Source organism: Cebus imitator, unplaced genomic scaffold, assembly GCF_001604975.1.
Source record: "Cebus imitator isolate Cc_AM_T3 unplaced genomic scaffold, Cebus_imitator-1.0 Scaffold128, whole genome shotgun sequence".
Taxonomy (NCBI): domain Eukaryota; kingdom Metazoa; phylum Chordata; class Mammalia; order Primates; family Cebidae; genus Cebus; species Cebus imitator.
Window position 1 is genome coordinate 4,645,633 of NW_016107443.1, and position 13,951 is coordinate 4,659,583.

The 13,951-nt window shown below is 41.4% G+C and overlaps 1 protein-coding gene across 1 annotated transcript in view; it reads left to right on the top strand.

Moving 5' to 3' along the window:
* SMS (spermine synthase) overlaps positions 1 to 13,951 on the top strand; it is a 61,418-nt gene that overhangs the window by 29,865 nt on the left and 17,602 nt on the right. The window contains exons 3-7 of the mRNA XM_017540696.2: positions 3,986 to 4,079; positions 4,908 to 4,972; positions 9,171 to 9,346; positions 10,365 to 10,519; positions 11,233 to 11,322. Of these exons, the coding sequence (XP_017396185.1) occupies positions 3,986 to 4,079; positions 4,908 to 4,972; positions 9,171 to 9,346; positions 10,365 to 10,519; positions 11,233 to 11,322 (580 nt within the window). The remainder of the gene's footprint in view (positions 1 to 3,985; positions 4,080 to 4,907; positions 4,973 to 9,170; positions 9,347 to 10,364; positions 10,520 to 11,232; positions 11,323 to 13,951) is intronic.

Sequence of the window (13,951 nt, forward strand, 5' to 3'; positions counted from 1 at the left end):
ATGGTCTCGATCTCTTGACCTTGTGATCCACCCGCCTCGGCCTCCCAAAGTGCTGGGATTACAGGCTTGAGCCACCGCGCCCGGCTCTTGGTATTTTCTTAAATCTTGGTTTGTATTATATCTGGACTGGCTTAGTATGTAAAGCTACTAGTTAATATTCTTAGTAATTTGCGCTATTAATTTAAAAATGTAATAGGGTGCAGTATATAGTGCCTAGGTGATGGGTGCACTAAAATCTCATAGATCACCACTAAAGAATTTGCTCATGTAACCAAACACCACCAATTGCCCAAATAACCTATAAAAATAAAAACTAAAATAAATAAAAATGTGAGCTCCAGGATGGGTTATTTTCAGTGGGTTTTATTCTATTACCTCAGTGGTTACCCAGTACTAGAATTCCACTGGCTTCCTTAATGTCCCACTTTCTCTTCCTTTGTTTTTCTACTAAAGGAAAAAGTAGCAACCTCCATGATGTTCCAGAGACCTAGAGGGCAGTGCTGTGAGATGAGGGAAACCTGTACTTTTTGAGCTCAGGACCCCTTCCATTATTCTCTCTATAAGTCTCCATGGCCCACCTCTGTTGCATTAATTGCTGTTCTCTATCTTGATAACTCTCAAAGACATCCTTACTCCTTCTTCCCCAAGCCTAGACTTGTATTTCTGTGTAACAAACCTCCCTGTGTGTTTAGAAGATAACGTCAGTTGTATCTAAGATGATGATTTCTTCCTCGGGTGACCCATGTGTGCACCACCACCAAACCCTCCTCTCTCCTGTATCCTTCTCTACCCTGGTCTGACCCATTTGATGGATGGTTTCCTGGAAGCAGAAGATGCAGCTGTCCTAGAGCCCTCTGACTCTTGCAGGATTACGTAAACTCAGCTCCTCTGTTAGAGACAGAATGCTTGTTCCTAGGTACTGCAAGGAAAAATTAGCATTCAGACAAAAAGTTTTCTCAGCAAGGCAATTTTACTTTCTGCAGAAAGGATGCTGTTCATCAGTTATCTTGCTACAAAAGCACAATGAACAAAGGAAAGGCAAGCATATTTATTTTTTACGCATTGGATCTTTACTGCTGTGTCTGCTGTCTGTTGGTTGGAACCAGACTTCACAATCGAAATTGAACCTGATTGGCTAACAGCTTAAAACTTTTCTAAATAGGTAAAGGCAATGGAGAACAAAGGAAAAGAAGTTGCTTGCAAAAGGACTTAGAAAAGGAATAACCTTCCTAAATAAGGAAAGGGCATAGGCTGCGACCTGGGAGATGCCTGTGAGCACGTCTAGCACAAATATTTAATTAAAGTACAAGGACATAGAATGTACTATGTGTCTGTGAGCATGTCTTGTACAAATATCTCGTTTAAAGTACGAGGACATAAAATGTACTTATTCTTTTATGCTTGACAGCTACATAAGATAGGGCTTAGCAAAAAGCAAGAAAACAAGAAGGCTGTGAAAAAAGTTAGTATTTGAAAGAAACTTATTTCTAACATTTATTATTGTTCTTTAACAAGAAGGGAAACTTTGAAGAGGAACTTTTAACTTTCTACACCTTCCCTGTACCTGCCGCCTCTCACTGTTCTTACTGTGTGGTCCACCCTTTGGGGACCACAGCAGATTGGAACTCATCACTCCACAACCTCCGGTGGCAGGCTCCCAGCCAGTCCCAGGTGAAAAATTGTGCTTCTTATAATCTCCTGAAGGCCTTTGCAGCTGGGCCCTGCCTACTTCTCTATGACAGTTATTGAGGTTTCTACCATAGACACTAATTCCAGTTGTACAGAAGACATAGAATTCTTCCCAGAAAGGGTTTTTTGCGTGACAAGAGCTGTTGGGAAACTGCTTTGAAAAGCAATAAACAAAAACAAAAACCCCACCAAATGAACAGGCTTACGCTTTTGTTGTTTTTGAGACCAAGTCTTGCTCTGATGCCCAGGCTAGAGTACAGTGGCGTAATCTTGGCTCACTGCAACCTCTGCCCCCCGGGTTCAAGCAATTCTGCCTCGGCCTTCTGAGTAGCTGGCGTTACAGGCATGCACCACCACATCTAGCTAATTTTTGTGTTTTTAATAGAGACGGGTTTCACGGTGTTGCCCGGGCTGGTCTCAAACTCCTAGGCTCAAACCATCCACCTGCCTCAGCCTCCCAAAGTGCTGGGATTACAGGAGTGAGCCACCGTGCCTGGCCAGCTTAGTTTTTTTTTTTAAGAGTTTTCTCCATTAATCTTCCTCTGTCACTTGGTAAACTGGTACTCACCCTGAGGTGCCTGTCCTGAAACCTCACCTCTCCTACCCACGTGTGGGCTTGAGGGAAGGACCTGAGCCACCTTTATTTAGCTTCTCTATTTTCACCCCAGCACATTTTTCCTCCTCTATTTCTGGTTTTATCCCTAGGAGCACCTTAATCCTTGACTCTGCCTTCCAGCATTCTCTGTGTTCATGCTAGAACCACTCAAGTGGATAAAGGGAACGTTATTTCTCTATTATTTCTTCCCTCTCTCCTCTCTGCTGCTGCTGGTAAAGGAGGGGAGAGGAAAGATGATCCTCTCATTCTGGCATAGAAGAATTTGTGGAGACTGGGCATGTACTTGATTTTTGAGGTCACTTAAGGGCTGAAGGTGAACAATTAAGTAGTTTTGTGATTTTTATTTTTTATAGAGACAGGGTCTCACTCTGTCACCCAGGCTGGAGTGTGGTGGTATGATAATGGCTCACTGCAGCCTCAAACTCCTGGGCTTAAGGAATCCTCCTGCCTCATCTTCCCAAGTAGTTGGAACTACAGGTGTGTGCCACCATGTCTAGCTTATTATTTTTAGTTTTATTTTTTAATCCAAGCACACTGTCTGTATTCTCTGAACAGAATTCATCTTTGAATATAGTAGTTTTCAAACATTTCTTTACCTATTTATAGGAAGAGGTAATCATAACCCTGGAAATACACGTCTGTGTAAATGCAGTACAAATACATGCATAGGCCGGATGCGGTGGCTCACGCCTGTAATCCTAGTACTTTGGAAGGCGGAGGCGGGCGGATCACCAGAGGTCAGGAGTTTGAGACCAGCCTGGCCAACATGGTGAAACCCTGTCTCTACTAAGAATACAAAATTAGGTGTGGTGGCACATGCCTGTGGTCCCAGCTGCCCGGGAGGCCGAGAAAGGAGAATCACTTGAACACAGGAGGTGGAGGCTGCAGTGAGCCAAGATCATGTCACTGCACGCAGCCTGGGCAAGACAGAGCGAGACTCTGTTTCAAAAAAAAAAAAAAAAAATCAAATACATGCATCTAACTGAAGCAAAAGTTTATCAAATACATCTTAGTGCATGTGATACACTCAAATATGTTTATTTCAATTTAAAAATAAAGGGCTGGTCAGAACACTTTCTGTAAAGATCTGTGTAAAGGTTGCTGTCACATTTTTTAAAAAACTCTTTTTAAAAATGTAAACCACTCTTACTTAGCCTGTAGGCTTTACAAAAACATACTGTGGGATGGATTAGGTTTGCAGGCAGTTGGACTGGATTTTGCAGAGTGCCTACTGAATTAATTTACTACCGCTGGCCTGCAGTTAGGAAAAAATGGGTCTGGTTTGAACTCTGAAGGTTAATTTAGAGAAACCAGTTTATCCTTCTCCATACTCCTTTCCTCTTACAGCAGTAGTTACTAAACGTGGCAAAATTACCTAGAGAACCTTTTTAAAAATTAGATTCACAGAACTGCTACTGAATCACTTTCTGGTCCCAGGAACCGGTTTTGAAAACCTTAGCATTTGGTAATGTCCTCTAAATCTTCCACAAATGATTGGTAGCTTCTCCCCCCAAGAAGACGCCCTAGTAAGAAAGTAAGAAGGTTAACTCTGTACTTCTAGGGAAATAAAGAGCAGTGGTCTTTTCTCTTAATTGGGTGACATCTGTTTTTTTTTTTTTTTTTTTTTTTTTGAATGCACTGATATAATTCTTAACCTTAAAATTACATTTTCCTTTGTAGCTTTGCCAATTTGAGAATTTACCCACATGGATTGGTGTTGCTGGACCTTCAGAGTTACGACGGTGACGCGCAAGGCAAAGAAGAGATCGACAGTGTTGGTTTTTCACTTCCATTTACTCAGTGTTTAAAGATCATAATATCTGCTTAGCTTAGCATTAAAATGATTTTCTCTTCATTGCTTACTTTCCAGTTAACTTAATTTTAAACTTTCCTCCCTCCACATAAGTGATTTCAGAATAGAAGTAGTTGTTTAGTTATTTTTAGGAACCGGGTGTCAGTGTTACCTTTTAACTGCCTGAGTATGAGTAATCTTACTTTCCACTGGAGGGAATAGAAAACCTTTAGCCAGGATTTTATAGTTGCAGTACCCTTTAGCCTTCCTCTTCCATTTTTTTTTTTTTTTTTTTGAGACGGAGTTTCGCTCTTGTTACCCACACTGGAGTGCAATGGCACGATCTCGGCTCACCGCAACCTCCGCTTCCTGGGTTCAGGCAATTCTCCTGCCTCAGCCTCCCGAGTAGCAGGGACTACAGGCACGCGCCACCATGCCCAGCTAATTTTTTGTATTTTTAGTAGAGACGGGGTTTCACCATGTTGACCAGGATGGTCTCGATCTCTTGACCTCGTGATCCACCCGCCTCGGCCTCCCAAAGTGCTGGGATTACAGGCTTGAGCCACCGCGCCCGGCTCTTCCATATTATTTTATTGCTAACTTATGCTAAGGTTAGGTCAGCAACATGAAGGGAAGATAGTTGATATGGGAAAGTGGAATTGGGCCAGGCCTACGGGCTGCTGGAGGATAGGAGGAGGGACAGGTTAGTCTTGTACAGCTCTGTCAACACAGCCTCAGTCATTGGGTCTGTAATTTAGCTGTTCCATGAAGCTTATTCTACAAGTCCACTGATTTTTCTTTTAATTGTAGATTTTGAACAAAGTAGAAGAAAGAATGAAAGAATTGAGTCAGGATAGTACTGGACGGGTGAAACGGTGAGTCCACTCTTGAATGTCCTTTTATATTTAATCAGTTGAAACAATCAGAGGTGGCTGGGCGTGGTGACTCACGCCTGTAATCCTGGCACTTTGGGAGGCCGAGGTGGGTGGATCACTTGAGGTCAGGGGTTCGAAACCAGCCTGGCCAACATGGCAAAACATCATCTCTACTAAATATACAAAAATTAGCCGGGCGTGGTGGCACATGCCTATAATTCCAGCTACTTGGGAGGCTGAGGCATGAGAATGGCTTGAACCCAGGAGGCAGAGGTTGCAGTGAGCCGAGAGCGCACCAATGTACTCTGGCCAGGGTGACACAGTGGGACTGTCTCCAAAAAAAAAGAAAAAGAAAAAATCAGAATGGCAGTGTTGTCTTCAGTAGTGTCTGCTTAAGATATGGAAAAGATCAAAATCAACACCTGCTTATGGCAACATGGTGAACCGAACTGCTGGGTCCCTCACGCCAAAACCAGTGTACGAACACACATGTGCATGGGTGCACACACACAAATGCTGGATAAAATGAAACAAAGGCAGAAAGGATATATGGACCAACTCAAAGGTGTTGGAACTACATAGAGTGGAGATCCAGGTAGAGCTGCCGCCTCATCAAAGGGAGCTAGAAAACTCCTGACTTCAACCCTTCCAGGAAAGAGAAAAGGTCACTTTTTCTGCTTCAGGTTTTAGTCCCCAGAGTAAAGTTAAGCAATTTTAGGAGACTTCCGACAGGGTGAGGTGATAAGAAAAATGGCCTCAAGGCTTTCAAAGAGGAAAGCTTTCCAAGATACTAAGAATTGATAGGCTACCAACCTTAAGCTGCCATAGGCAAGTTATTTTCAAGTGATCATGAGGGACAGGAAGCTCTCCCTATCCAGTGAGATGGGCACTAGCCTCACATGGCTAAAGTTAATTAAAATACACAATTCAGTTCCTTAGTCACAATAGGTAGTAGTTAGTTGTACCATGTTGGATGGTACAACTACGGAACGTTTTCATTATCAAAATTTCTGTTGGACAGTGTTAAAACGTTTGCCAGTGGCGTCAGATTTTAAAAGAATGCAGTTTTGATATTTGTGGGAAGGAACTAGGGTCTGGTTCATCATGGGAATTAAGAAGTGCTTTGGATACACAGCATGTAACTGCAGGACAGTTTACTCCTACCCGGCCTTGGTGGCTCATCGGGTCTTAAGGCATAGAAGGCCTGTCCCTTGCTCATAAAATTAACCTCATAGTTGCAGAGACAGACACAGAGGGACTTGCTCACTGATGACCAACTGGAATATAGGTTTCTCCAAAAGAGGGAATTCTTACTGGCAAGTGTTAAGATCTTTAAGTACTTAATTATTCACCATGCTAAGTTTGATCAGCCCATAAGAAAGCTGCAGAGCAGATGTAAGATAACTAGGTAATTGTTATTGTAAGATAACTAGGTAATTGTAACCTGTAGTTAGAGAGGAAAGCAGGAAACTGAAAATGAAGACGACACAGTACAGAACTTGTCTACTTTGAGTTCTGTTAGAGGACTCAGACTCTTTTATCTCATCCAGGCTTAGTTGAAGGTCCCCAGCCATGTCTCTTACCCTTCACCTTCCTTTAAAAACACATCCACACCCATATACCCACACCACTTTTTGGACATTTCTTTCATCTTTTCCTGTTTGCAGGGTTTTCCTTATCTGCACCCATTTGCAATGAAGAGGTTCCCCACTGTCAGAGTCTTAACTTGATGATAATGAATTGGTCCACATCAAAATATGGTCTGATTTTTATTAGTTACCTCTAGGAGTGAGTAAACAGAATACGTTTACGGGATTCATTATGAGAAGTTTGATTGTTTTCTTTTTTGGTATAGGAATTTTCTAAGTCAGAGTGGAGTTAAGCTTTAGATCTTCAAAATACCTTGCTTATACTTGTCACAGTTTTAATTATCTTTTCATAAAATAAAGTTGAAGAGAGCTAGAAACTGGGAATACATTTGCTATTGGTCTCAAGAGGACAAGGATTGCTATACTTTTTAATTTTAATTTGGAGAATGAAGATCAGGGGTTAAATGTTAGAGATTAAATCATTAACAAATAACCCAGTAACATGATCTGAAAGTATTCTTCTTTGACTGATGAATGAAATCTGAATTTTTGACTAAGAAGCTGTGGGATGTACTTGAATTTATTTTTGTTTTCTGCTTTCAAATGAAAAGGAACAAGAAAACAAGATCACATAAATTAACTTTCATTTTAAAAGATTCTTGCAATTTACACAGTATACCTGAGGCCTGGGCTATAATCTACCTGAATGGGGATAATCCAGTTTTAATTTTCAGCAGTGAGGGTTGAAAGGAGGTTGGTAGGGGCTCCATAGTACCTCCTGGTAGCCCATTATGGGGAGATGCACTTTAATGCTAGGTTGAGCACCTCATCAAGGCAATGGCTTTCATATCCTGTGAAAATCCTTCTTTCTTTGCCAGTCTTTAAAAACCATAATTTTCCAATGTAGAAAAGAACCCTTCACCTTAACCAAGGCACTATTGACACAACTTCACCTTAGCCAAGGCACAGTTTATTTTCAATGGGTTTGTCGATAGTGCGGTAATTGCCTATAACTGACTGGCTGTCAAGCAGAGGGTAGTCTTCCTCCTCTGGAAGTGAGTGACTTCATCACCTTCGTCCAGTGCCATGGGTGGCTCACTCTCACCTCACTCCCCACCGTCAGCCAGGGGTGGAAAAGGCTTCCTCCAAATCCTTTTTGTCTGCTCTCTAGGGGTTGTCCTGATTGGTGCTTCACATTTTACAACTTAAAAACCCTCTGGAGTTCCTCACAGTCTGAAAGCTGAATTTGTTAACATGGAAGGTGAAGAAGTGGTTAAATCAAGAGTTGTTAGGATTACATGAATTTATGGGAGGGTGCCTTTTCAATCTTAGTGTTTTTTATAGATATTAGAATTTCCTCATAGAAAACCTTGTTAACTTGTAGCAGGTTAAGACTGTACTCTCGAAAGCTGGTAAGCAGGGAAGGGAAAGAGACTCATAAGATTGTAAGTCAGGCTGCATATCCCAGCATTCTAGGTGTCTACAGCTGTACTTCATGCCGTTTTAATGTTGAACACTACTGTGTTTGAGAGCACATGACTCACGTGGTTATGTTATGTATGCAGTGAGTTCTCATTTTCTTTGTGTTTAGGTTAGATTTGCCAAGCCCCTTTTCCAGGTCTTTTTTTTCCTGTCATTTAGTGTCCTCTGCTGGTATCTTCTAGTACATTCATCCTGTCAAAAATACTGGGTGTTTACAAAAGAATGAATGAGAAAATCATCATTTTGCAGTTACTCCAGTAGTAACTAGATCAGGCCAGAATTTTCTAGGTGCTAAAGCCACTGGTAAAAGTTTGTTGGGGGGTCAGGACTTTTACCCAGTTTCAGAGGACCACCCCACAGTCTGCTTAGTAATTTTAAAGGGTGAAAAGATACCTTTGCAGATGGAGAGATCCCGTGAATACCACTTTAACCAAGTGATCACAGACTTAGCATCACCAATAATAGGACAAGTACACATCTGTGTTCCTGATGTGATGCTTGTGTAATATGTCAACCTGACTCTAACCATGAAGGGTGAGAGATTATCAGGTAAACCCACATAAGTCATTTTTATCCAGAATACCTGGTCTGTACTTTGAGATATCAGCGTCATGAAACATACTAGAAAAAAAAAAATTCTATGTTACATGAGGATAAAAAAGGAAAAAAAAGGGAAATGCAGTGTATGAGCCTTTATTCGAGAGCAGAAGATCTATAAAGGACATAATTGGGATAACGGGACATTTGAAGATGGACTCTGTACTAGATAACCATATCATACCTGTGTGAACTTGTGTGAATGTGGTTATGTAGATAGTCGTAAGAGACAGATACTGCTGGAGCATTTGAAGTATGAAGTTGAAGTGTGCAGTGACCATCTTCTCCTTCAGCTTTTTATTAGAGAAAATCTGAAGCATGACAGGGTTTTTAAAAAAATAAACTGTACAATAGTTGTCAACATTTGATGGTGGCCACGATTATATAAAATTAAAAGTCCAAGCTTGGATTCGTTTTGTGCTTGTCAAGAGTCTGCAGTCATGTGGCTTTCTTTTGCACACTCTTCATCCCAGGTCCACTCGCAAGGCAGTGTTCTAGTAAGGTACATTTCTGGTTTTCTCTTTTTCTAGATTACCACCCATAGTTCGAGGAGGAGCCATCGACAGATACTGGCCCACCGCTGATGGGCGCCTGGTTGAATATGACATAGATGAAGTGGTGTATGACGAAGATTCGCCTTATCAAAATATAAAAATTCTACACTCAAAACAGTTTGGAAATATTCTCATCCTCAGTGGGGATGTTAGTAAGTATTCCATCCCTGCCCCGATTGCATGACAGAGTGGTGATGTGTTGCATGATGGTGTTTTCCTGACAGTTACTGCTGTTGTGGATTTGTTCAAGTTTGTTTTTGACACTGCTGGTTTTTGAGATGCACTTTTATGTCATATTAACCTGGGGATTGTCTCGGCTTTCAGATAAACTTTGTCTTGACATCGCTTCCTTAGTGATGATTATTGGGATTGTATTTCAAAAGAAAATACATTTGGTTATTTAAAAAACAAAAACCAGCTGGGCACAGTCGTTCACATCTGTAATCCCAACACTTTGGGAAGCTGAGGCGGGCGGATCACGAGCAGGAGATTGAGACCATCCTGGCTAACATGGTGAAACCCTGTCTCTACTAAAATATAAAAAATTAGCCGGGCGTGGTGGAGCGCACCTGTAGTCCCAGCTACTCAGGAGGCCGAGGCAGGGGAATTGCTTGAACCCAGGAGTTGGAGGTTGCAGTGAGCAGAGATCGTGCCACTGTACTTCAGTCTGGCGACAGAGCAAGACTCCATCTCAGAAGAAACCCAGAAAACAAAAAAACCTTTTTTTTCCCAGAGAAATTCAAACCTAAGTGGTGTGATGAACCCACATGTACTCACCATCGAGCGTGAATAATTATCAGCTCCTAGCTAGTCTTCTTTTACGTAAACCCCAGTCCACTTTGTCCCTCTCATATTATTTTGAAGCAGCTCACAGACATCATTATTACATTTGTAAAGATGTAATTGCTTTTAATTACTTAGTATATTGGCACATTTCCAAGGCTGGATTTTCTTTCCACTGACTAATGTCCATTTGTATTAGGTGTCAAATGATGAGCATTGATGGAAAAAGTCCTCAATGGGAAAAAAAGCTTATATATTGTTCACAGTTTTTAAAGATTGAAAAATTTACATTTTGGGCTAGATGCCAGCACTTTCTAGTGTGGTAAGGCCAAGTGGTTTGTGTGTTTAGGTAGACTCAACATTTGGATTTCTGTTTCTCTTCCCTAGATTTGGCAGAGAGTGATTTGGCGTATACCCGGGCCATCATGGGCAGCGGCAAAGAAGATTACACTGGCAAAGATGTACTCATTCTGGGAGGCGGAGATGGGGGCATATTGTGTGAAATAGTCAAACTAAAACCAAAGATGGTCACTATGGTAGAGATATCCTTTGTCAAATAAGAGAGCAAGTTCAATGGGCTTCTTTTGTTTCCTTCCTTCCTTTAGGGTCTCAACTCAAATTAATGTTACCACGTACTAGAGGCAAATGTATTACCTAGATTGCCTTGAACAGGCAACTTAGTAACAGGCTCACTCCTGTAATCCTAGTACTTTGGGAGGCTGAGGTGGGTGGATCACCTGAGGTCAGGAGTTCGAGACCAACCTGACCAACATGGAGAAACCCCGTCTCTACTAAAAAATAGAAAATTAGCCAGGTGTGGTGGCGGGCACCCATAATCCCAACTACTCGGGAGGCTGAGACAGGAGAATCGCTTGAATCTGAGGTGGTGGAAGTTGCAGTGAGCCAAGATTGTGCCACTTCACTCCAGCCTGGGCGACAGAGTGAGACTGCATCTCAAAAAAACAAATAATCTACCTAGTTGAGGATTAAAGAGCAAGTGACTTTGATACTGTGTCTGCTGCTCAGCAGTTTCCAAAATGGCTTCCATAAAGCCATCTCATAAGGAGAAAAGAAGACTCAGTTCGAGTGTCCTTGGTGTGAAAATAAAATCACTGCCTTATTCATTGTTTTGTTAAATTTGTAATACCTGAATTAGTGTTTGTAAAACCTTTGTTTGTCTTAACCCTTTCTTTAAAGTATATTACTCTTTCAGAATTCTTTGACATACCCAAATTCTCCTTAACCTGTTTCGGACATTGACCAAATGGTGATCGATGGATGTAAGAAATATATGCGAAAAACGTGTGGTGATGTCTTAGACAATCTTAAAGGAGACTGCTATCAGGTAATTTTGTTTTCTGGATAATGTAATTTTAAGTCAACTGATAATATAATTGATTTAAGTTGATCAGAATTATAATACGTCAAAATTGTGCCTTCTTAAAACAGCTTTTAATATAATTGGTTGAGAAGATAAATACATCACCTGTCTCTTTGTGCGAGTTACACGTATATTTGATTCAGGGTGCATGTGTACCCATGATGGGAAAGCACCAACTCCAGATTCTCCGAATTGAATAAAATGAATTCTTATAGAAGATGTCATGTGACCAGGCGTGGTGGTTCACACCTGTAGTCCCAGCACTTTAGGAGGCTGAGGTGTGCAGATCACTTGAGCCCAGGAGTTCAAAACCAGCTTGGGCAACATGGCAAAACCCCATCTCTACAGAAAAAATTAGCTGTGTGGTGGTGTGTACCTATAGTTCCAGCTACTCTTGAGGCTGAGTGGGGAGGATCACTTGTGCCAGGAAGGTTGAGGCTGCAGTGAATCATTATTGCGCCACTGCACTCCAGCCTGTATGACAGAGAGACCTGTCTCAAGAAAGGGAAAAAAAGAAAAAACAGATGTCATGTACCTTTTTATCTCTCTATTCTGAATGATCTCTTTGAGCCTGGGTCTTTCAGAGGGAATTCAAGTGTCTAATTGGTAGATCTAGATGATTAAAATGTTTGAGGTAGGAACAGTTGCTTCTTTTTTGTTCTAAATTCTACTGTACTTAAAAGGTGACTCATGGTTTATAGGATACCTTTTGTGCTGCATTTTGAGGATGCATATGTTCACTGGCCATAAATACAGTACTTGTTAGGGCAAGATATCCAAGCAAATAACATATTTTAACAGGATTTCTTTTTTCTTTTTTGATGTGATCTCAGCTCACTGCAACCTCTGCCTCCCAGTTCAAGTGATCCTCCCAACTCAGCCTCCTAAGTAGCTGGGACCACAGACACATGCCACCACACCTGGCTAATTTTTTTGTGTTTTTGGTAGAGGTGGGGTTTTGCCATGTTGCACAGGCTGGTCTCAAATGCCTGAGCTCAAGCAGTCTACCCACTTTAGCCTCCCAAATTGCTGGGATTATAGGCGTGAGCTACTGCTCCTGGCCAAAGGGATCTTAAATGTATGTCTCCAGACTTATAAGCAATTTAGACAAGTTCTTTAATATGTAAATTACACCCCACCCCCCATCTTACCTAAATTTATTTGCATGGCACACAGATGTTACTTTTTAAGTTGAGAAAGGAAGTATATCCACATCAAATGCAATTGTGATTGTATTGTGGACAAAACAGGAAGATATAATTAAGCTTATACTATTTGAAAGCTTAAAAGAGGAGGGAGAATTAGGTTCTTCTGAGCTATGGCAGAATTATTTCACAATGGGCTCAAAGTTATTGTTTACCAATAATGGGCCAGACCCTCTGCCTGCAGTGTTTAATCCTCACGCCTATACCCAGTGGGCAATATTTCTATTACATGGATGAAGAGCTTAGGGAGTGTAAAAGGAATTTATTCAAGGTTATAGGATAACTTAGAGGAATGTTAGACTCCTATCTCCATATATATCTTTTTTTAAATTTCCTTATATACTTTACATAAATTTAAGTAAAAAAAAAAAAAAAAAAAACAGCAGCACTGCAAACCCTAAACAGCAATACAGTAGAGTTGTTGACTTTTGTAACTAGAGGCCAAATATAAGTGGGAAGATTTGCTAATGGCCTCTGAAAAGAAGCTCTTGGCCTGAGAGCTGACCCAAAAACAGAGCACCAAAGGCATATGGTGTCCAGGTCATTTGGACCCTTGAGGCAAGGGAAAAGTAGTGTTCTTATTTAAAGCAGAACTTGGGGAAAGTTGGTACCTGTGCATCCTCTTTCCTCATCTACCTTCTCTCTGGAACAGTACAATCACCAAGAGGAACCTAGAATATTCCTGAGGCTAAGAGTTATCTTAAAGATAGGTGCGTGGAAAAAGTCAGGCACGGTGGCTCATGCCTGTAATCCCAGCACTTTGGGAGGCAGAAGCGGGTGGATTACCTGATGCCAGAAGTTCTGGACCAGCCTGGCCAACATGGTGAAACCCTGTCTCTACTAAAAAATACAAAAGTTAGCGGGGCACAGTGGTGGGCACCTGTAATCCCAGCTACTCGGAAGGCTGTGACAGGAGAATTGTTTGAACCCAGGAGGTGGAGGTTGCAGTGAGCTGAGATTGTGCCACTGCGTTCCAGCCTGGGTGACCAAAGCGAAACTCTGTCTCAAAACAAAAAATATAGGCGGGTAGGGTTCTTTTGCCTATGGGGTTGGGTGAGAAGAGAGATCAGTCAGCTGCCACCTTCCCTTCCTGGTTGGGAAGCCCCTTGGCCATTAAATGCTACTGTAAATTATATCTTATGAATAGTGCAATAAGCACGTGGGTGCAGGTATATCTTTGATATACTAATTTCCTTTCCTTTGAATAAATACCTAGTAGTGGGATTGCCTGATCCTATGGTAGTTCTATTTTTAGTTTTTCGAGAAACTTCCATACTGTTTTCCATGATGGCCGTATTGACTTACATTCCCACCAACAGTGTCTAAGAGTTACCTTTTCTCTGCATCCATGTAAAGCTTTGTTTTTTTTGTTTTGTTTTGTTTTTTTT